This window comes from Melospiza georgiana, chromosome 3 (genome assembly GCF_028018845.1).
Source record: "Melospiza georgiana isolate bMelGeo1 chromosome 3, bMelGeo1.pri, whole genome shotgun sequence".
Classification (NCBI taxonomy): domain Eukaryota; kingdom Metazoa; phylum Chordata; class Aves; order Passeriformes; family Passerellidae; genus Melospiza; species Melospiza georgiana.
In genome coordinates, this window is record NC_080432.1 from 72,095,249 (window position 1) to 72,117,969 (window position 22,721).

General features: G+C 37.3%; 1 protein-coding gene across 1 annotated transcript in view; it reads right to left on the reverse strand.

The window, feature by feature from the left end:
• Window positions 1-12,817: 12,817 nt before the first annotated feature.
• ENPP3 (ectonucleotide pyrophosphatase/phosphodiesterase 3) overlaps window positions 12,818-22,721 on the reverse strand; it is a 34,968-nt gene continuing 25,064 nt past the window's right edge. Inside the window, exons 20-25 of the mRNA XM_058019922.1 lie at window positions 21,885-22,039; window positions 18,307-18,442; window positions 17,719-17,796; window positions 16,246-16,378; window positions 14,549-14,705; window positions 12,818-12,991 (exon numbers count right to left, since the gene is read on the reverse strand). Coding sequence (XP_057875905.1) covers window positions 12,818-12,991; window positions 14,549-14,705; window positions 16,246-16,378; window positions 17,719-17,796; window positions 18,307-18,442; window positions 21,885-22,039 — 833 coding nt within the window. The remainder of the gene's footprint in view (window positions 12,992-14,548; window positions 14,706-16,245; window positions 16,379-17,718; window positions 17,797-18,306; window positions 18,443-21,884; window positions 22,040-22,721) is intronic.

Genomic DNA, 22,721 nt, shown 5'->3' on the forward strand with positions numbered 1-22,721 from the left:
TACTCCATGTTTCTGAAGATTTGACCATCACAGCCTTTTACTGGACAGCTGGTTTTGCAATCCTGAGCAATCCTCTGCGCAAACACTTTGAAAGCTTAAACACTGTTTGAGAATAACATCTGTAGATAAATTTTAAACAAAACATGAATTTTAGAGCTAATAATCTCTGCGAAAGCTGATTCAAATAATGTTTTCTAAGGGAGACTAATTTTTCCAATGGAATTATCTAACATCCAAGTCTTATATGTTGTTAACTGTCAGAAATAAATGCTTATCCTTGGACTTCCAAGTCACTCTATGCCTGAAATGCTCACTCACACACACCTCTTGCTCACCCCTTCTGCTTTTGTGCTACTTCTGACATGATGCACATGCAGAAAAATCCACCAAGCCAGTGAACATGGTCTTGTGACAGCAAGTGTTCACAATCCCATCTTCAAACAGTGTGAGTGGGTGTAACCATCACCCGAGCTCACAGTATTCCCTCAAACCTGCAGTCTTTAACTCTGCTTTGTCACCCAGCTGCTTCCTCTTGGGATCTCATGACAAAAAAAATACCCAGGGAAATTCTGGGAGAATATTTTAGTATTATTCTTTTGGGTTCCGTTATTTGCTTCTTCTGTGTTTACAAAAGCAGATACTGGAAATATTTATAAAAGTACAAAAGGATGAAAAATTGTTTCCGGCAAAGCTGCTCCAGAGTTATAAAGTGAAACCATTTTCTGGGACATGTCCCAGGCATAAGCCCCACCAAGGGGAACAACACATGCTTAAATAAATATTTTTGGACAATCTGCATGAAGTCTCAGCAGGGTGCCTGCTGCTGAATCCCTGCCACCTTATGGCCTGGGCATATTATGCCTGACCCATGCATCATTAAAAGACTGTCTAGAGATTCACTGAAGCTAGGTGTCAGGAAGTGCAGCTATTTCCAACTCTGGGGAATACCAGAAGTGCATTCTTCCAAGTCTGATATAAGGTCTATGCAAAGCATCCCAGACATGACCTTCAGAAGGCGAGAAGTTCCCAAGGGGTAGGGCATTCCTTAAGATGAAGTAAAAATGTGCTTTAACTGAGAGTCAGAAGTCATTGCCCATATTCTTCTTGCCATTGAAACTCAACCCATTGCTCTGCTTTCAGAGCAGAATTTGAGTCTGCTTTTAAGATTCACAAAGATAACTGAACTCTTTAGGTGATGCTGACAGGCCTCATCTAGGTAACCTGTGCTAAACCAGTCCTGAAGGGACACATAGTCAATACTGACAGCACAATTAGTATAAAGGAATACTAAATTTAATTTGGTATAAAGGAATACTAAAAACATAAACCTTCCAGTCTCTACTATTCTCCTTTCATACCTTCCTGTAGTCCATAGGTGAAGTGGAAGGCAATACTCCTGCATCTATTCAGGATGCAGAATAACAAAAACCAGGTCATTAATAAACACAGCAGCCAATCCTCTGCTGACCTGAAGACAGCACTAGCTATTTCAGGGAGAGGCTCTTGAGCCCATTCACTACTCAATTCACTCTTTGTTTCAGCTTAATTTGCAAATTAATATTCTGAGGACTAGAGTTAAGCATCCCTTATGAAACTCCTAAATTATTTATGTGAAGTGTGTCAACAACTTTTTTTGCAGATGTCTACATTAAACTAAATCAGTAATTCCCCCATGTGACATGCCACAGCCAGATTATCTTGAGATGTCAGAGAAAGATTTGCTCATTTCGTATTTACTTCCCTTGGTGAAACTTGTTTGTTCCCAGTTTCTCAGTAGTCCATGACTTATGAGAGAGCAAATCTCAGCTAAGCATCACTCACTCTAGGATATGCACTGTAGGTAATGCAGACATAGTGTTGCCTTCTCATATGAGTTCTTCCTGCTAGGACTTAGAAGCTGGAAAAAAGGAAAAATATCTCAAAAGGCAGATGTATGAAAGTTACCTGAAAAACAACTCCTCCAGAGCAAACCTTAAAAGCCAATTTTTACATTAAGTTTTCTCTTCATGTTTTTGTGTGGAAATATGACGTAAAAAAACCAAACTGATTTTATCATCAGCTTTTGTAGGGTTTCTTAAGACTGTCAGTGTTTAAAAACTAACATGTTCAACCAAACCAAACTATGTATTTGACTTTAGGGAGGTTGAATTGACTCAACCAGGATGTTAGTGGTGTCTAAAAGTCATTTTATCCTCACTCCAGAAAGAAACATGGTGTGTTTTTAGTTAATGTTTATTTTTATCTGGGGTTCCTTTTTCATGGAAAGTTCCAAGAGCTCTACATAGCAGATACGTTAAAAACATAGTTTACTAGTTCTTGGTAAATCAGTTTGTCTCAGAAGGGTTGCTTGTCTTTGGAAGGCATCTTTCTGTAACTCTTTCAGGGTGTTAACTAACTGTGGGGTTATTGAGCATAGTTACCCTGAAAGTTACTCTTATCTTCTGAACTGCAGAATAATTTGCAGAGAAAGCATACCAACAGTGGTGACTGCTGGCATTTTGAACATGGCACATCACTTGTGCTAAGGCATTCCCCTGCTAGTTATCCCATTAGAAATGTTTAGTGTTGATAATCACAGTAGCGCTCACTGGCAGCAAGTTGGCTCATGTAAGGTGCCCTGTAACACACAGTTAGAACTGCTTAACAAGGAGCTAGACAAGAATTTATATTTTGAACTTCAAAATCTGGTTTTAATTTAGCCTATTTAGAAAGAGGTCAAGAGTATATTTTTCATTGCTCTCCATGGAGAAGAGGGATAGGTCAACCAGTTCCTTAAGATGAAGTAACAATGTACTTTAATTGAGAGTCAGAAGTCATTGCCCGTATTCTTCTGGTTTAGCAATCCACCATGCCCCATGGGCTTTCAGCTCATGTACAAAGAATTATGAAACAAGAAAAACTGTGGGCACAGCTCCATGTTCTTCCTGGCATTCTTAGAGAGCAATGGGAGTGTCCAAGAGGATTCAGTAAATGCAGACTTTTTCACAGAAGCAACACAGACAATTTCTCCATGCAGACAAGAAGTCATAGTTTCTTTGCATGATGCCTCACAGAGACATTTCCTCTGGCTTTTGTTGCAGCCCTCTTTACTAGCACAATATATAGTACAGGAGCCCAACACCTCTCACTTTCCATGTCTCTCAGGAGGAAATCCAACTCAACAACCTGAGATCAATCAGGAAGACCGACCTGATAAGGAGACTGACTCACACAAGACCAGCACCTGGAGTTCCCACTGTGACCTGTTGTCTTATCACAACCACCAGTTTCAAAAAAGAGCTAAGCAGGTGGCACCAGGTAATAAGGTGGGATGAATCCCAAGCAATAATGATCAGTTCCAGCAGTGCTGTAGCCCTTGTACTCCATCTAACCTGTACTTTGTTTACAAAAGCCTACATGGTAGTAAGTATTTTTATTTTTCATTTTTCCCACTAATTATTGGAAGATAGATATTAATGGAATGAATTTTGAGGAAGCAAGGAAGATATTACTATACTTCCTTCTGTATGTCAGCTTAAAGCCTCAAAGTACATGCCACACATCAATCTTTTCACAAGTTTTATATGTGGAACAGAGACAAGTGAGCATTTATTGTGGCCTATGAACTACATAAATACTGAATCCTTGCATGGTTTACATGAAAATAATTTGGACCAGCATTTTTAATGTTAAAAGCTACAAGGCAGTAAATCTGGTCATTCTTCCCCTTTATGGTATAAAAATCCAAGGCCCCATCCTAGCAGTTTACCTTATGCATCAGCTCAAGCATATAAAATAATTTGCCTCTGATCTTTTTTCTGAGGTTCTATATCAGCAATTGGTGTTTATCGTATGCATTGGATATCCCCTAGATAAATGAAAGGTGGACAGAAAGGTAGAATATTTTTTTCAACTACTCTGGAACTCTGCAAATGATAAAATAGGCAGGTCAAGCATTCTAGGATAAGAGTTAAGTAGTTTTCTGTCACTAATCAAATAATGATACTGATGAACATTGATGAACTGCTGCATCCTGCATCCAAAATAACAAAAGGTATAGGGACCAAGCTATTAGGATAGTCACCTTATAGTCACTCAGTCATCATATCTCACATCTCGGATATTTAATATGTACAATTGCCTATGGGCTCCTGAAGTTGTTCTCTATCTTCTGAGTGCTCTCAGTAGATATAAATAGAAATGACCTGCAAGGCAGCTTCTCTGACATGAAAGTTTCTGAGCAGACCACATCCTCCATCATGTGCCTGCTGTCCTTTTAGCCAGGCGGCCTTGCCCAGTCTCTGTATATGTTCCAACGAAAATTCATAGATCGTTTTCATATGAGGAGTTGGAATAGGAGTTTGGCCAGGACAACATCATGAGTTTTGGATGTGCTGAAGAGGAGAGTCATGGCAGAAATGCTGCACTGGAAAAAATTTCCTGCCCTCAGGGAATTTTTAGGACTTCAAAACCTCTCACATCCTGCACCAGGTCAGAGCTGTCTTTCAGGTATGGGGACCCATCAGACAGAAAAACAACAAAAAAAGTAGCAAGTTGGTTATTAAGACTCAAGCTGTACAAATTCTGGCATCAAGTTCATGCCTGCAAGCTGCTCCAGTTCTGGATTTTGTCACCTCAGCAGGCCGTGGAGCAATATGGCTCTCAGCCGGGATTCAGTGAATTCGGGTTGTTTTTCAGCTCTGGAGAAGCCTGAAAGAAAAAGTCATGGAGATGATGTGTTGGCATCTAACCTTGTTCTGAAAATTGTCTGGCTGACACTGCTGTATTGGGACACCACTGAAAGCAAATTCAGACTCTGCAAAATTGTTTAATTGCATGGATCTGACTAATTCATTAAAAAAAAAAAGAAAAAAAAAAAAAAAGAAAAGAAAAAAGAAAAAAAGCCAACACCAAAAAAACCACCAGAACCCAATAAGTTTCTTTAAACTTTTTCTGACCAACTGTATCCATGCCCTTTTCCTCCTAGCTAGTCAAAAGCACTTTGTACAGATATTTTCTGGCCCAGCATGACATCTCCTGTCATTCTTCCCAACCTCACAAACACAGCTGGAAGTAAAGCAAGTAGGGAATACGGTTTTCCTATCCACATGTTCAGGAATATGATTCACAAGCAACCAAAGCAGAGCATGAGCTAGGAGTGATGAAATGGCAGCACCAGCAGTGCTCATACAAATCCTGGCCACACAGATGCTTTTCATTTAAATTGCGGTAAACCCAGGCAAGTTTCTCAAGTTACTGGTTGGCAAGGACTTGAGGCGTTAATTAATCTGTTAAACATTGTTAATCAGTGTCTCAATCAAACAGGTCTTGCATTATCTTCCTAAAGTAAAAATGCCTTTTTTTCTTTCACTTAATCATTATTCACTGAGGCAAAGAGCACAGGCCCAAGTGAGTCATTGAGGCAGTTGCTTGCTATCCTGGGTGACTGTGTAATTCAGGCTGATTCAGAGGCTGACCAAGCTCTTTACTTTAAAGTGTTTTTCTTCATCCCTTGCAATTTTCATAGAATAGCTGCTCCAGAAGCCTACTGGTGAGAATCTGTCTTCTGATTTCCAGCTGGAATCTACAGCCAGCAAATTTATGTATCATTATTATTATTTGGTGCTAACATTTTTCTATATTATAAACTACTCTTTTTCTTTTCTTGCTTTCTCTGCTGTTCATCACTATTATCATTCCCAGCAGTACTAGAAAGAGTAGTTAACCTCCTCTCAGGTTCTGGGTTTGCTTTGCTAAGCAAGAAAAAGTCTTGTTGTTTGTGAAGAGATTAAAGCAGGTAAGCATATAGGGATTTAATTTTCCATATTATATCAGAGCCTTCCTTTGCTTTTGCTCCAAAATGAAATCACCTCACACCTATATGGAATTACAGGGCTTCCTTACATTTTGGAGTCTCTTTCTTGTACTAAAAAACAACAAAAATGTATAAATCAGCATGTATTTTCCAGCCTTGCATGAGTTCTACTCTGTTTCTACCTCCAACAACCACCGCTGAAAGCCATGTGGATCACTGTTTGTCAAGCTGTTTAGCTACTGGCAATCCGGTGACAGGAGGTTTCACCAATGGCAATCACACCCTTTTTCAATCTGAAGCAAGTTTTCTGTTACATAAGAGCCTCCTGAAGCCCTGTGTGTACTCTGTACAGGCTTCAGGATGACTGAGACCATGTCACTGGAAGTTTCACTGCCAGTGATGGTCATCCCAGGCCTACACACAATCTTTGTGCCCCCTGGTCTGAGTTGGCCAAACCCATAAGTAGCTGCATGTGAAACCATTCAGAATTAATATCTGATAAACAAATATGCCATTCTGTATTTCCTGCCCCCTACTTGGCTATTAGGGCATCACCACAGCTCCTCAGTGCAGCCAAGCCCTCGTGGCCATATAAACACCAATACACATGGAACACCTCATTTACATTCAAAGTAATAAGTACAAGCTGACAATAGTTCAAAAAGGACACTGAGCAGTTAAAAAGCATATGGATTATCAGAGACGAGGAGGAAATCACAGTTTTCTTCAGTTTAACCTCAAACCTCAGTACACAAACCAAGATGCCACACAGGAAAAACCTTGAGCATAAACAGGACACTGATGTGTCATGTCCCATATGTCATTATCCCATGCTATAGCTGTCCAGAATAGCTGTGCAGCTTGGTTGGACAAGAAATAGACTGTGGATTCAGTGATTCATAAGCAGAAGCTTCAGCCAGAACAAACTTTGTTCAGTTCTATTTTACAGTGAAGTTATTCTGCATTATTCACAGTAGAGAAACATGTAAGAGAAAATAGAAAATCAATTCCTATGAAAAAACGTAATCTCTCTAAACACGGGTTTCATAAAGTTCCTGAATTATTCAGACTTCCTCTTGATTTTATGTCATGTATCAATTGTGTTTCAAAAGGTGCCATTTTTTGCAGCAATCAATTAGAAAATTTGTCAAGTAATATTGCAGCATTCTGCCCATGGTAGTGTTAGGTTATTCATAGCTGGGAAATAGGGAACTTTCCCTAATTGCACTAACAGCAGGTAGCAATTTCTCCCTGCTGCTTTGAAATATATGCTGCTTATTATGCGAGACACAAAAATATTTTATTGTATTTTTTCCTATATAAAGATTTCACATTGCTTTTATGCATTTTTTGGTAATTTTTGGTAGCTTTTAATAATGGATAGAACTGTTGGCAACTGTTGACAACATTTCTGCTGGATTATTTCTCTTAAGCATTTATTTGTGAGGAAGACATTAAAATAAAAATAAATAAACCTCTGTAACATACAGCTTTGCAGCATTTCTTATGCAATTGTGTTTACTTAGAAGTTCTCAAACACAAGTCATTCAGACCAACAGAAATTTTCTGTCTAAGGGTGTTTATACAAGCACATTAAATTAAATCTGTACCTCAGAGAACAGTTATGATGTTATGCAAGTTATCCTAAAATGTTAAAGCTTTTTGCGATGGAAAAATGCTTATTTATGGGTTTCCCATAGCTCACTCTACTCCTTTGCCAAAAACTGTGATTTTAATGACTAATTTCATCACTTCTACACTTAGCTTTCTGAAAATCCTGAGTTGCAGAAAGAGTATGATTTCTGGTCCAAGAAAGCATGGGTGGCAGTGGTCACAGTCCCAAAGACTGAGCATGAAATTAGTTCTCATACTGGCTTTATTCCAAATTATTGGTTTAGGAAGTTGGTTTGCATGGTTGGCACATGAGCCATATGCTATGGGCCAAGTTGGAGAAAGGAGCTGAGACTCTTTCCTTGCAAGTGCCGACAGCTGGATGAGACAAAGATCACACTGAGACATAGGTGATGGGGAGAAACACAACTGGGGCTGGGATGAGACTCCTTAATGTACAATAAAGACACACATTAGAGCAAGAAAAATGATGAGCAGGAACCATGGGAAAGATGTCAGACATTAGACACAGGCAGTAACTCGCCACACAAAAAACCTCAGGAGGGGTGGTTTCTTCTTCTACCCAATGTTGTAGGTCAACTACAAAGTGAAGTTACTGACCAGTCCTTGTGCCCACCACAGCCCATATTTTCCTAAGGAAACATTACTGGTCCTTTTAGAAACTTGCCTCCCTGCCATCGCCCTTCCCATCAGACAGCATCCTGTTTGCTGTCACTCTGTCTGACACTACCCTTAGGAGTCAAGATTGCAGGGAATTATTTGCTGCCAAACCACCATCAAGAACAAGTTTGATACACTGAACAGCACCTGAAAATTGCTGGAAATGTTCACAGAATAAAATTTTCGGAAACAATAAAAATTTAGTGGAACAAATATGAACTTATATCATGTGTTTCCTCAGCCTATGTAGCTAAACTGTTTCCAAAACCTTGTACTACTCATAAGATTGAATTGCATACCACATAAAATGTGATCTAACTCATAACTGAGTAAAGGAAATGAGACAAGATTTCTCATTCTGTGGAAAGAATTAGAGTAAGTAACAGCTTGAACTCACCTTTCCCATGGGTCTGCAGTTAAGCATTTAAAAACACAAAGGAACAAAAATTTCAATATTCTGGTTTTTCCTGCATTCAGACAGTGCTTTTGTTTTTCTGAACTTTCTCCTCTTTGTAACTGAAGATTCATTTGTAATGCTTAATGGTGCTAGGGAGATATCCAGCATCTGTAACCTGAACAAAAAATTAAAAAGAATATTAACTAGTGAGATGAAAAGAAGCAGACAATGCACCTCGGGGAAGAGTGGAAAGGAGGATAACAAACTCTTGGAATGTTCTACTTCATAAAAATGTGTTCACAGATGCAGAAAAGGCATCCTTCTGCCTAAAATGAAGGAGAAATTAATAATGAGAAATTAAAACTTACCATTATTTCCAAATAATATTTTGCGTTCTTGGCTGATGGGGATATCTTTTGGATATTCTGATTATAGAAATGGTATGCACAGATGTAGTTTTGGTAGCTAGACACAATTCCATCAGCTTTTCCCCTGACAACAAATAGGAATGAGGAAAAAGTCCAAACCAGCACAGCTGAATAGAAGGAAATTACATTGACTAGATTGCCTAAAAATCAAACAGATCTTTCTTTTTCAAAATACTTTTTCTCAGCAATTCCCTGTAAATCCTTCTTCTTACCTGGGAGAGCTGGTTACTTCTGAGATTTGAGAGAGAATTCTGTGTTATGACCTGTATGTGATATGAAGAGAAGGACAGAAAGATTGTTAGTTCCCATAGTTGTTATAGAATTTTCTTTGGTTGATCAAATTGAGTCTTTATGCTTACAGTTGACTGATAAAGTTTTCATCTGTGCTGATGAGTGTTAAGCAGCTCATACAAAAAATCTGACAAATCTGAACTGCAGGACTACAAGAAAACTTTAATGCTGCCTACAGAATAACAGGTTTGCATTCTGCCACTAACAAAAAAATCAGAGCAGTATATAAAATACTTCAAACAGCATTCTGAAAAAGCACAAACCTTAGCATTGGACCTTTGAGGCGTTGCCATTGCTGCGCAGGCACTAGAGGTCTATACTGCCTCCACTAGTGCCCTGCCTCTTGGCTTGTAACACCACTCTGTAAAGTCCTTCATCTTGTGCAAAACCACACATCCCTTTAGGGAGCTGTTCCATCTGTTAGGCAGCAATCTGACTCACTGATAAGAGGCAAGCTAGACACCAAACAAAGCTCTGCAATTTCATCTTTTCTTGGAAAGCCTCTGGAAAGCCAAAGTACTGTTCCTCCCACCCGTGCTTCTCTCACATAGGGTAAGACCAGGAGAAATGCACTTCTTTGCAGACAGTCTCAGGAACCACTCACTCTCCTTCCAGCTCCCAACCATTACAGGCAAAGAAGGCTGTGGCTGATCTTCCTGGACAGTGGGCAGGTTGGTTTATGGGGCACATCAGTTGCCAAGTCTCCTTAATGTACAATAAAGCAATTGATGTCCTTGGCACTTCTGCTTTAAGTCTGATTTATGTCAAACCCAAAGCTGTCCAAAGTCCTGGACCCTGACCATACCAACTTGAATTCCACCCAGCACTTTTCATCCTTTAGAGGTACTCCCATTCTTTGTTTCATGCTTCAGGGTCTGGGAAGGATTTGTATTTCCTGACGCTTTCAGACTATGTTAAGGAAAGTCATGCCAGTAGTGTTCACTTCTCCCTCCCCAGGGAAATCGTGGTGGGACAGGCAAGTGCTGCTCTAAGAGGACACTACTGAGCCTCCACTTTTCTCAAGACTTTCGAGAGGCATGATAGATTTGCTTGCCTTCCTATTGACAGTCTTTCACCCAGAGGTAGTAACTCCCTCACTGCACAGTAAGGACAGAAAAAAATCTGTGCTTACAAACAATTGCAAATGGAGAATCCCATCATCCTGTGGACAAACATTGTAGGAGGTAATTTTTTAAAACAGCCCTTTCAATATGTATCCATTGATACTTAAGGGAGGATGTCCAAGGTAAAGGGTATTCTGTGCCACTTCAATGTCTGCACTCAGCTTTGAAACTACTTCAGGGAGGTACTGACAAAATGCCAGTGGTCTCTATAATAAATATTAAGTGAACAAAAAAGGTTTGTTTTATATGGTGACAGTCTCACAGAGCCAGGGTGTGGTGTCAGGGAAACAGTAGCACTTACTACAAAAAAACATCAATTAAGCTTTTCCTTGCTCTGCCTTTTCTGGGGCAGGGTAGGCTGTTTCCCTTGCCTAGTTTCTTTCATTATTACTCAGCCTTGCTACAGAGAAAAGACCAGATATAGGTAGTGCCAAGTTTCTATATTTGCTTAGAGATTTGGTTCTAATACTCTAAAACTTAAAAGGACCCAAGCATAAGAGAAGGAAGCAGCAAGGTCCTTCAGAGTTCAGATCTTCAATGTCTACAGGAGCACTCAGTTTTCTTCACTTAAATAATGGTCTATGGAAAGTAATGTTTTACAGAATTTACATTTTTAATTGTCACATGGAAGGTGGCTCAAAGAGCTGAGACTTGGCCACATCTGCTTTTGCAGTCAGCAGATTAATTTGTGGTTATTCCACTGCAGCTTTGGGAGTTTCAGAACTGGCTGAAAAACACAGAAACAAAGGTTTACCAATTTGGGAAAGCAATACTCACATCCCCTAGGAAACAGACATCTGAAATATCCAGAAACAGCATAATTTCCTAAATCTCAGGACAAAGCAGAATGATTAACAAAGGAGGATTATGTTTTTAAATTAAATATTATGTGTTTATTTTGTGGTTACTATTTGTTGATACTTTAACTTTTGAATTTCTCAGCATTTCAGAGTAAAATAACCCATATCTATTTTATACATTTAGTCACTATTCTTTTGTCCCACTCTTCTACTCTGAGTGTAGATTTTTTTATTTGAGTTAGGGTCTGATTTACCACAAAGTAAAAAAACAGTCATGTTCTTAATTGGGGCAGTTTAGCAGAAGTCTCTGATTTAGGTGAGCAGACTTAAGATGTCAAAACATTGTAGAGTGGTGAACTGCAACTCCATGATGGTGTAATGGTTTCACTGAGATAAAAATCTTTATGTTCAGCTTGGTCTCACATCAAGATTTTAAGATCAATATTGCTAAACTCTGTCTGGTGTGTGGGCATACCCTGATCATCTTGAGAACTTTGGAAAATGTAGTGTCCTGTGGTGGGTTTGGATTCTTTGTGCTGAAAAGTTTGGGAGTTTAAAGTTTAATTCTTTAAGCAGACATAGCTCCTTCAGTCCAGAGTTAGTTTTATAGATTGAAACACACTTTAACATGCTTCTTTAAAATGCCCCTGCTGTGCCTATAAATTAAATGATCCATTTTCTGCTGTTTTTCATAAATGTGCTTAGCAATATTTGTAGTGGAGTAGTTCACTCACACTCTATTATAGGTGACATTTTTTTATTAGCATAATCTGGAAATTTCCATTGTCTTGTCCTACTTACCTTTCCTCAGCAATTATTTGTGTACAGCACAGTGTTAAAAAGTATCTGTCTACAAAGTCTCTATCTGTTTTGGATGTTATTACTAATTTTACGGTCTAATCTCAAGTTTAACTATTTAAAAATAGACACAAACATTTTGTTATCACCAGGCATTTGGAAACCATTGCAAATACAGGTAAATATCAAGACAAAATTCTTCTGTGTAGAGCATTTCTTTTACCTCTTCATGTTCAGAATGTTTTAAGATTTCTGAAGGGTACAAGAATATACCTCATTCACTTCACTTGTTACTAGCATAATTAATTAACACAAGTGGAAAACACGGTGATGATCACTTGCACTGTGTACAGACTTTTTGTGAGTCAGAATATGTTTCCATAGGAATTAATAGGTGAGAAAGAGAAATTCAGAATATTTCAGGATGTGCTTGTGTTAGAGAACCATTACCTTTGATAAACACAAGGGAAAAACATAGACACTTCTCTCAAAATGTTTTATTTTTCAACTCCATTGTAGAAATATTTTATATACAATTTACAGTTCTGATGTCTCTGTAGTATAAAATACGTTCCTTTTGCATTTTTTTCAATCATTACTACTATTATATATATAATATCACATCTAATATTTCATGTATTTTAGAGTAATATAATATATTAGTTTTTACATTATAAAAATATATACTGTATATTGAAAGCCTGGCTCAACAATGATGATTTAATTCACTTTAGAAAATTTTATGTATCATTTTTATTCAAATTTCATTGGCACAGAACACGTGACTGGAAAACACAAATTTGAAAAATACTCCCACATACTTAAACAAGGAAATAAGTGAAATCACTGAAATTTTCTTTCTTCCAAGCACTGAACACCTTTTCCAAAGATCATCAGATACTTTCAGTCTCAAATATTGGCAAAAATGTCTTTAGCCTCAAGATCTCAGAGACAGATTCATTTCTTTCCTGGTAAAAGTCAAGCCCAGATAGCAACTCCACATCCCGAACACGTGCAGAATGAGCCTGAACTCTTTCTTCAACCCATTCGGAAAGTGTCTTATTTTCCTGTCAAAACAAGCAAGAACAATGTTCAGACACATAAAAGGCCCTCTGTTGTTTGGTGGCAGTGTTAGGCAATTGCCAGTGTTTGATCTGGTCTGACAGACTAAAAGCCTCCACTTGGTAAAACTTCTTTCAGGCTTTCCAAGGCATCTTTACAGCCTTGCTTTTAGGGATCTCATTTAAACAGAATCAAGCAGATGTCTCTTCTACCCACCTCTCCACTTCCACAGTGACAGACAAGAAGAATTATGCTGACATGGCAATTGTGACTTTAAAGTACAAAATGCATGAGCCACATTGCAAACACACACCTAAGGACAGTTTTAGTTACAGCACAAATTAGCTGCACTGCTCAGGCCAGTCAAGCAACAGGCACCTGACAACTCACAAAAAGTCCTTGCAGCAGCTCAGTCTTAATTGCTGGACAGCAAGAATTGTTGCTAGTTAGATGGGGAATACAATGGAAATGCAACCAGTAATCAATCCAAAATGTTCTTTTCTGTTCTTTCACTGCAAGGATTGTTTTGCAAAGAGCTGGTAATTTGCTTTTTCATTAACAATATCTGCTTCTGAGGCAAATGATTCATTAAATTTATGTTACTACCAAACACGATGAATATAAAATGAGATTTGGGGTTTTATAAACTTTAGAAATTATAGTCAATCTTTAAATTATAATGACTAATTCATTCTAATAATTACTCAACCCTCAACTTCTAAAAAGATCTCACTGGGAAGTTGTGGATTATCCACACTACAAATGGGGAGACACAGAAGTTGTTTCCAAGTACAGCAAGCTTGCATCTGTCTGGAGTTTTGAGTTCAAAGTTATAAATCAGCTAAAAACTTTGTGTGAAGATCAGTTCAAGTCTGTGCAGCTGTACTTGTGCAATTTATATTTATATTTTATATTTATAGAAATAGAAATAGATATTATATATTATATATAAACACTGAGTTTAGGAACCTTCTGCAACCCAGAGTTTGTGGAATAGGCACTCAGCTGCCGCAGTAATGCATATTACACTCAGATAATGTATTTTGTTTCCTACAAGGCATAAGATTCACACTGTTAGCGGTAAGCAGAGATTTCATTTAATTCAAGTATGAATTTTAACTGCAGAACCATTCATCCAAGTGCCTGGATTTCTCATAGAGGTGGAATAAGCAACTGAAGGAATTTTCTATTAACTGAAGGGAATAACACTCAAAGTCTTCTGATACCTCTAAAGTAAGTTTATCCTGCAGTCTTCCATAAAGATATCTCATCTCCCTGTTGCCTGTGCTGCTGTTCTCAGCCCTTCTCAGGTGACAGCATTTCCCAGTCCTCTTATCTTAGCTCCCTTTCTTCTTCCTTGCTTCCTATCAGCTCATTCATTTCCAGCTACCTCTCCTGGAGCTCCTTGCTCTTCTGGTGACTGCTTTAACTGTCAGCTCACTCCCAGCTCATGGGGAATGAGTTAATTCCACAGACTGATAAAGGTTCTCTGGATGACTAAATTCCAATGGGAATCAGTTCCCAAAGTTTGTCGGCACACAGGAACATAGAACTGTACTTACAGCACAGCTTTCAGAGTTGTCAGGTCGATGAGGAATGATAAAAGACAAAGCATCCAAGGACCCTGAACAGTTCAGTGGAGTATAGGATGTGTTGTTGCAGCTTGTCAGAATCACATAGTAATGGGTTGGGACGGGGATTTTTGTATTGCCTACATACCTACAAAACAAACATTAGGTAAGGCATTTCTTGAGATATCAAGTGTTAACACCACTGATACAATTAGAAATTTATAGAATTTATCTCAATATATATCTTTAAATACTATATGACTTAAATTTCTTTTTTAATTGAGAAAAATACCTGATGGGATACACAACCTCACCATTTATTTTATGAACATCCAAACATACATGGATTACTTTGTGTGCTACAAGCAGTCCCACTGAACTAGGACTGTTTAATGTGGTCAATACTCTATTTTTCCAGAGCCAGAGATCTCTACATCTGGAAGAGTCAAAATAGAGCATCATATTTGCCCTTCATTATATGAAGAATTTCAACCATGTGAATCAGAGGAGAGCGATGAGAAAATCAAGTTCTGACTCCTTGCCATTGAGAAATGCCAGAACAGTGATTTGTGGCTGTGTGCTGTAGAAGTCAGCTTAGGATACTCGGTTGAACATGCCTTTGCTGCTCTTTTGTGACTATTCTGCAAACATGGTCACTCTTGTGTATAAAGAGCTGAATGTTTCCCAGGCTTTTTTGTTGAACAAAACCCTATCACTGAAATTATTATACTTCTTTGTATGACTGCCTAACCACGCTGACTAAAGCATGCTTATTCCAAACTGGAGGCAGCATTATGTGGTCAGCTGGGTATTTCAGCATTATGCTTGGAAGGAAGTTGTAGTCCCTCCTCCCTTCCACCCTCCTACTACGTGGCAGGCTGACTTTCCCATTCTCAAACCATTCATATCAGATGTGGTCAAGTCTAGCCTGAGTAAAACATCTCCAGTGATAGATTCAGCTGTACTGACTTCCCAGCACCTTTCTACTCCATAAATGCTCTTAGTCTCAGAAGGTATTTTCCCTAATCTAAGTTTTCATAATTCTGTTTTTATTTGCTTGTATCCTTATTCACTGACATTAATAATTGGTCTTTATAATTTATGTGTAAACATGTCAGATGTTGCAGTAAGCTGTGTAAGCCATAGTTATGCAAAGTTACCTCTCAGGAATGTTACATTTTGCATTTCCAGTTATGTGATTCAGTGAAGGCAAACACACAAATCTGACCTTTGATGAAATACATCAGTTTGAGACAATAGGAAGAAACAACAAACAGGTGAGTGAGCACAACATCAAAGTGAGAAAATCATGCTTAAGCATGTCTTCTGCCTGTTTAAAAGTCATATTCTCCCAGCATTTCTGATGCAGAGGCCCAAAATCTAAAATCTAGGCATCATCTTGGAAACCAATTACTGCAGACTAATTACTACTCTGTACCTGTGCATGTATATAGAGCTACACATGTAACTGCACAGCTTTTTACTCTTTACTTCAACTTCCATGGGACTGTATTTGTTTGCAAGAGCACTTCCTCTTGTTTGAGTAATAGTGGATGTAGCATTATTAAGAGAATACTGCATTCTCCATGACACTTGTTTCTTAGTCTTTTTAAATAATAGGTGGTTTTTGTGTGGAAACACAGTTGAAATCATATACAGCTTGACTTCTGGCTTTTCCATGTACTTACTGCTTAATTTCATCAGGGCTATCAAAATGGCCATCATAATTGTAATCAAACACTGGTCCACTGATAACGTTTACCCCATTTCTTTCTCTAGCATATTTCTGAAGAAGCACATTATGGAAATAGTCCCATATGTCTGTCATAAAAAAAAAATAAAAGCAAAATTAATATCAATTTAAAGTAATTTCACCACTGAAGAAAAATAGTGTATTTGTGTTTTCACTGAAGATTAATTTTTAAAAGTTCAGAACTAAACTCTTTGTTACACAAAATTAGGATTTAATCAGAAGGGACATACTCCCACTTGCCATTGAAAGAGGCGCTGTAAATGCTGCTATAGTCAATAGCAAGGTAAATTGCACTACTGGAGTGTATCTAAAGTGTATCTATCTTTGATTTGATCCAAAGCTGAAGCTACAAACCTACAGCTGAGAGGTCACTAATTTCTGGCTGATATGCCTGATCAGTGTTACAAATAGTAGGAACTGACATAATGGTTTTGTGAGAGGAATACTCACCACCTGACTGTTAGTTTAACTGTCTAGAACTCATGACTAGACAATTTGGCTTATTTCACAGACACCAATCAAGAAAATGCAATTGATAGGATATAAAATAGTGACATTATTCAAATATTTACAACTGGCATGGCAAAAAAAAACCTGTCAGGTTTGGGGCTTTTAGGGAATCTCCTATTGATTTAGCTGTTGCTTTATGGTCTATAGAACCTTCTTGTTGTTTTCCTTGAAAAATTAGATTTTTCACAGTCTGTGATTTATTTGGAAGATTAAAAACACTTAGGTCTTCTGGATCTCTGGTTTTTAATGAGTGAACGAATAATTGAGGTCTGAATGTATTAGAAAGGTATTTACATAATCGGGATTTTTCCAACTTTTTCCTTACACAATTCCTCTTTTTATGCATTTTCTAAGAAAATTAGCCTAGGCCTAAGAATAAAACAGGATCATAAGCAGTTATAGAAAATTTCTTATCAATGATTACAAACAAATGTGAGTCAGGCTGGATGGGAAGACGTCTTATTATTGCATAATAAAAACCATCTATTATAGAAATAGTGTTGCAAGATTAATATTGTTGGGGTTTTCAGATTTTGAAAAAAAGAATTGCCATTTGCATTCACCTTGAGCATTTTCCCAAGGGATATTTTTATGAGAGTTTCATAGCTAACATTTCCTGTTAGAATAGCACAGAGGAGATGAAGAGCAAACTCAAAAGCAAACAGGTAAGCAGAAATAAGCAGAAATCAGATAAGACCATACAAAGAAAAAAACTCCCATATAATTGTGCTATAAATTTTAAAACATCTACTCTTAAAATGTTTTAAGGATATTTTCACAACATCTGGATATACAGCAGGCCATGCATTAATGTTTTAAAATTTTGTGATAGCTTTATCAAATCAAGAACAATAATTATAGAAAATTAATCATAATTAATCAAAATTTTGCAACCTACCTTTGAAAGCTTTATACATAGGAACAATATTGCTGGTGAGTAAGGCATCATACTGTTCAAGATCAGATGAACTGTAGTCTATATAAAAAGACCAAAATATAAGTGAATGGAATACTATACAAAGACCAATTGATTCATATGTCACTATAAATTGTAGGTACATGTAGTTCAATTACATGTTACATTTGAGCATGAGTGTATGATCCTATTGCAAACATATCTCCAAATTTGTTCAAGAAATCTACTCAATAAATAATAATTACCAAATTTGAAAATAGGAAACGAATATTTATGCAGAGGAAGAGGGACAGCCTTTCCTTCCAACCCTTTACATCATTCCAACCGGTTTTCATCACATTCAAGTTGTTCCATGTTTAAAAAAAAAAGTAAATATTCTAAACCAAAAATATTTAGATACAAGTAGCAGCTGCCCTACTTTTGGTCAGTCTGCAAACACTGGAAACCTTTTTCTGCCCAACATGCTGATCCAAAGAAGTTTGTTTTGGTGTTTGGGTATATGTTTAAACATAAACCCACATCCAGCTGATTAAGACTTTCTAAGGTCTCTATAAAAAGAACCATGCTCACTGGGAGGATAGAGGAAACTGTGGGTCAAGGTCAGCCCTTCTGGGTAGTCAGAACAATTTTGGCTCCAAGCAGCAGGGATTCTAACATCAGGCCGCAGACAGTCTGAAACAGTGGGAGGAAGAGCAGATGTGTTTTCCTGTGAAAAGGAAAAAAAAATCTTACACCCACGGCTGTGGCTAAGCCAATGCTTTGTATGGTTTTACTTTCTAGAATGGACTTCATTGAATCTTCTCCTATTTTCATAGTGAATCAGGTCAATGCAAGTAATGGACACTAATGTTTTCTGGGTAGTGTTTTTCTTCTACTCCTGTTTTTAGGTAATTCAGGGAAATCCGTATGCCCCGTGTAAAACTGTAGGAGCAAAATAAGGTTACACCTTAGGCAAAAACAGATTTCACATTTGACTCATTCGTCACTTTTACATATTTCTGGAAACACAAACTGGATGTCACATCCTCCTGGAAAGCAGCTAGTAGATAAAAATGACACTATCACCTCATCTCGGCATCTGAGGATGCAGTCTCCATAAGAATTTGTGCTGCTGAAGAGTTACAGATAAAGAAATCCACAGTAAATTTGGAACATTTTACTGGCTTTAGTAACTCACCAGAATATGCTAACATGCTAAGATCTGGCCAAAAGTAATTCTGATGACTATAATTCTTTCTATAACCTTCACTTTTTTTTTTTCCTATAACCTTTTCTACACACTTTTTCATAATTTTACAATAACATTAGATCATCTGAATATTGTTTTTTGCATTTAACTCTTTTTTTCATCCTCCATTACCTGTAACTTATTTTCATTTTGGTAAGACTGGAATATATTTTGCATTGTACCTTTATAAATAGAAGATTAATGTCTAATTTAATTTTCAGTACATTGTTTGTTTTGATCAATTAAAACTAAGCAAAAAAAAAAAGATCTGTAATGTTCTTCTTCTTGTGCCTCTTTTTACTCCTTGATTTAATTTCTTTAGTTACTTCTATCAGAATTCAAGTAGATGCCATGTTACGGTCAGGTTGCATATTAATGGAAAACATATATACCACATGGAATGAAATATAAAAGACAAAAGTCTTCCTTGGACTCCTGAGGAGATCATGCGTCAAAAAAACCTAACCAAACAAGCAAAAATCAAAAATCATTCATTACCAATTTGGCTCTTTCTATTTCAGATCAAAGTACCATAATGTCTCCTGAATAAAGCAGTTAAAACTAAAAATTGGCTGTGGCTATCACATCATGAATTATCCCTTTTTGATGCTATTTATTACTTTTTGACGAGCCAGTAATTAATGTCAAGAAGCAAGAGTTATTTGCATTACATAACAGAATTTGAGCATCTGCTGTGTTCTCCTATGTCAAATGCAGCTCCCTTCAGGTGTGTTTGTCTTTTTGCAAGAAAATGTGCCTTCCTCTCTGGAAGATGAGTATAAAGCCTTGAGAAAACTAATGCCCTTCAATCTTAAATTTCCTTATTCCTGAGAATAATAAGTAATCAAAATGCAAACATCTTTTATTTAAGATCTGCAAGTGTATGTTATTCAACCAGTTTCAAAACTCCCAAATCACACAAAAGCCCAGCCTGCATTACCTAGTTTAATATTTAAGCACTTCTTTATAGCTGCCTAATAATGAGATATACCCCAACCTACAAATTGTGTAAAGCATTGCACAGCCTGCATCCAAACATAATTAACCCAGGGTGCAATAAAAATTCTGCAGAAAGGGCAACTTTCTGTCATTCCCAAGTATTGCAGCCAAACCTTACCATCAAAGGCATTAGCTCTATCCCTCTGTCCTTCCACAGTTGTTATAAATTACAAAGCCTACTCCTCTTGATTAGCACATGTAATAAAAAATAATAACGTCAGCTTACTGCGCAAGGTAAGTCAGTGTATGAGCTCTTACACTCAGAGCCTTTCACTGCTGTGCCTCTGGCACTAATGCAGATGGAATTTATGATTTCCTATTCTTCCTACAGAAAACATATATCACTGCACTGGATTCTGCTGTGACCTATATCCTCCAATACTTCAGTCTCATTCACTGCTTCCCACAATGTTGCATAAACTGCTATAACATCCTCCTGCAAAATATGTATTTCTCTTAATTTACATGTTAAGTTGAGCAGTAACTTTCTTTATACACTTCCACTGTCTGAAGGGGACCTACAGGAAAGCCAGAGAGGGACCCTTGGTCAAGAACTGTACTGATAAGACAAGGAGCAATGGGTACAAATTGAAAGAGGGGAAATTTAGGTTAGATATTGGGAAGAATTTTTTTCACATAAGGGTTGTGAGACACTGGAACAAGTTGCCAGGGGAGGTTGCGGATGTCCCAACCCTGGCACTGTTCAAAGCCAGATTGGATAAGGCCTTGAGCAATCTGGTCTAGTGGGAGATATCCCTGTCCATGGCAGGGCTGGATTGGAATTAAATTAAGGTCCATTTCAACCCTTTAAACTTCTATGATTCTTTGCTAACTGAGAAATTGTTTTTCAAAAAAAGGAAAACATCTGGAAAGTTATTTGGGTTTTTGAGCTTTTTTAAAGCTCAATATTTAGAAGACTGCAGCTCTGATGGGACTTTTCAATCTTTTTAAAGCAAAATCAGACAGAAATATGTCCACAATTTACTAGTTTTCAATTGGGTAATGCACTTTCATTGAAAGGTTTAAGGGCAGATCTTCAAATATGAAGTATAAACAGTTCTTGTTGAAATGGACATTTGTTTAAATGACTTTTAGCCTTCTTAGGATTGGATTCATGATACTTCACCCAAGACAGAAGAATCAGTAAAAAGCATGTAGTGACACTTTCTGAAATACTATCATTTTAGCAGCATACATTTGATTAAAATAATTTCTTCATATTTGTACTGCTGAAATAAGAAATCACATAGACATCAATAACAGTCCTCTTCAGACAGAAGATTCAATATAGAAACTACTTCCTCAAGGCAACTTAGAAAAAGGGTCAAATTATGAGGGCAAGTAAGCCCATGAATGTCCATTAGTTTACCGACCCTGAAAACTCAAACAATTTATTCTGGATCCACATACCCTTGAACACTCAGAGGTTCATTCAACTATAATTACATTTTTCAGAAGTCATATCACGTAACAGAGAGCAAAGAACACATATGCACTAGTGCAAACTGTCTTGTAGAGTTGCATAGAGGATATTTAATAGGAAAAAGGTCATGGTACTCATTGGAAAGCTTAAAACTTCTGATTTGGGAAATCACAGCCAATCCTGCTTTTCCACAGGAACTGACAGAAGAGATGGAGAATTGTCTTGACAGCATATCCCTTTTACAGGACAGGCTTAATAGAACCAGGTCATCAGCAGCTCCTGTATCTTTTGTGTCCCTAACAAAAGGTCATTCCCATTTCTCAAAACTTTATTTTAAGATAGCTAAAAGTTGAATAATATCAAAGACATTTTTTCTGACACAAGTGCCTTAGTCACATGACATCCACCAGCCATTAAACTGGGTTCCTGACAAATGGATCACGTTTTTAACCCATTAGATCCCATATTTAAGAGTAGTAGAGGTATTTGATAACCTACAGGCTTATTCACAGTGTAGGCAGTCCACAGTGGCATCCGGAGATCGTTGCTGTATCCACTCACATACTGATGATGGGAAAGGAGGCAGTAGTCCTTTTCCTTCTGAAGAACTCTGGGTCTCCCATATGGCAAATGAGATGAGTTTGCCTTCTTTACTAAAATTTAAATAATAATTATTGATTTATTCTTCTATAACATTTTGGATGGCACAAGCGGTTAAGAGAACAGACAAAAATTGTTAACTAAAACTTTAGCAAATGCAAATAGATCCAACAGTAAACCTAGTCATGGTTCTTTAGGCTTATAAGTAGAATAAAAATGTAGAAAATAGTTTTTATATTATGTTTAATGTACAAAAGTCAATAAAATATATCAGACTTGAAAACTCTTGTTTCTTTGAAGTTTCATACCAATGCAAGTATTTTGAATTTATCTTGCCAGTGGAGTAAAATTTACATCTTATTTGACTAGGAGGCATTACAATGCTTCCCAAAATTTCCAGAAACCCCATAAAAAAGGTAGAAAGAAGTATCTATGGGAATTTTTGATCAGAGAAAGGTAAAGCTATGGATACAGGGTAAGGAATAAGAGTTGTGTCACATAGCCTGACAGTGCTCACATTTTCTTCAAGACCATTGAAATCTTTATGATTTTCTCCAAAATTTTAATGAGGTTCAGATCCTATTCCTATACATACATGTTGCTATAACAGAGTCCCTTAGCATTTTTTTAAGACACGAAAAGGAAAAATAAAAAAAAAAAAAAAGCATCTTTTGACCTGATTTTCCTACTTCACTTTCAATTGTAATTAATGTTGCAAAAATTCCCACTGAAACC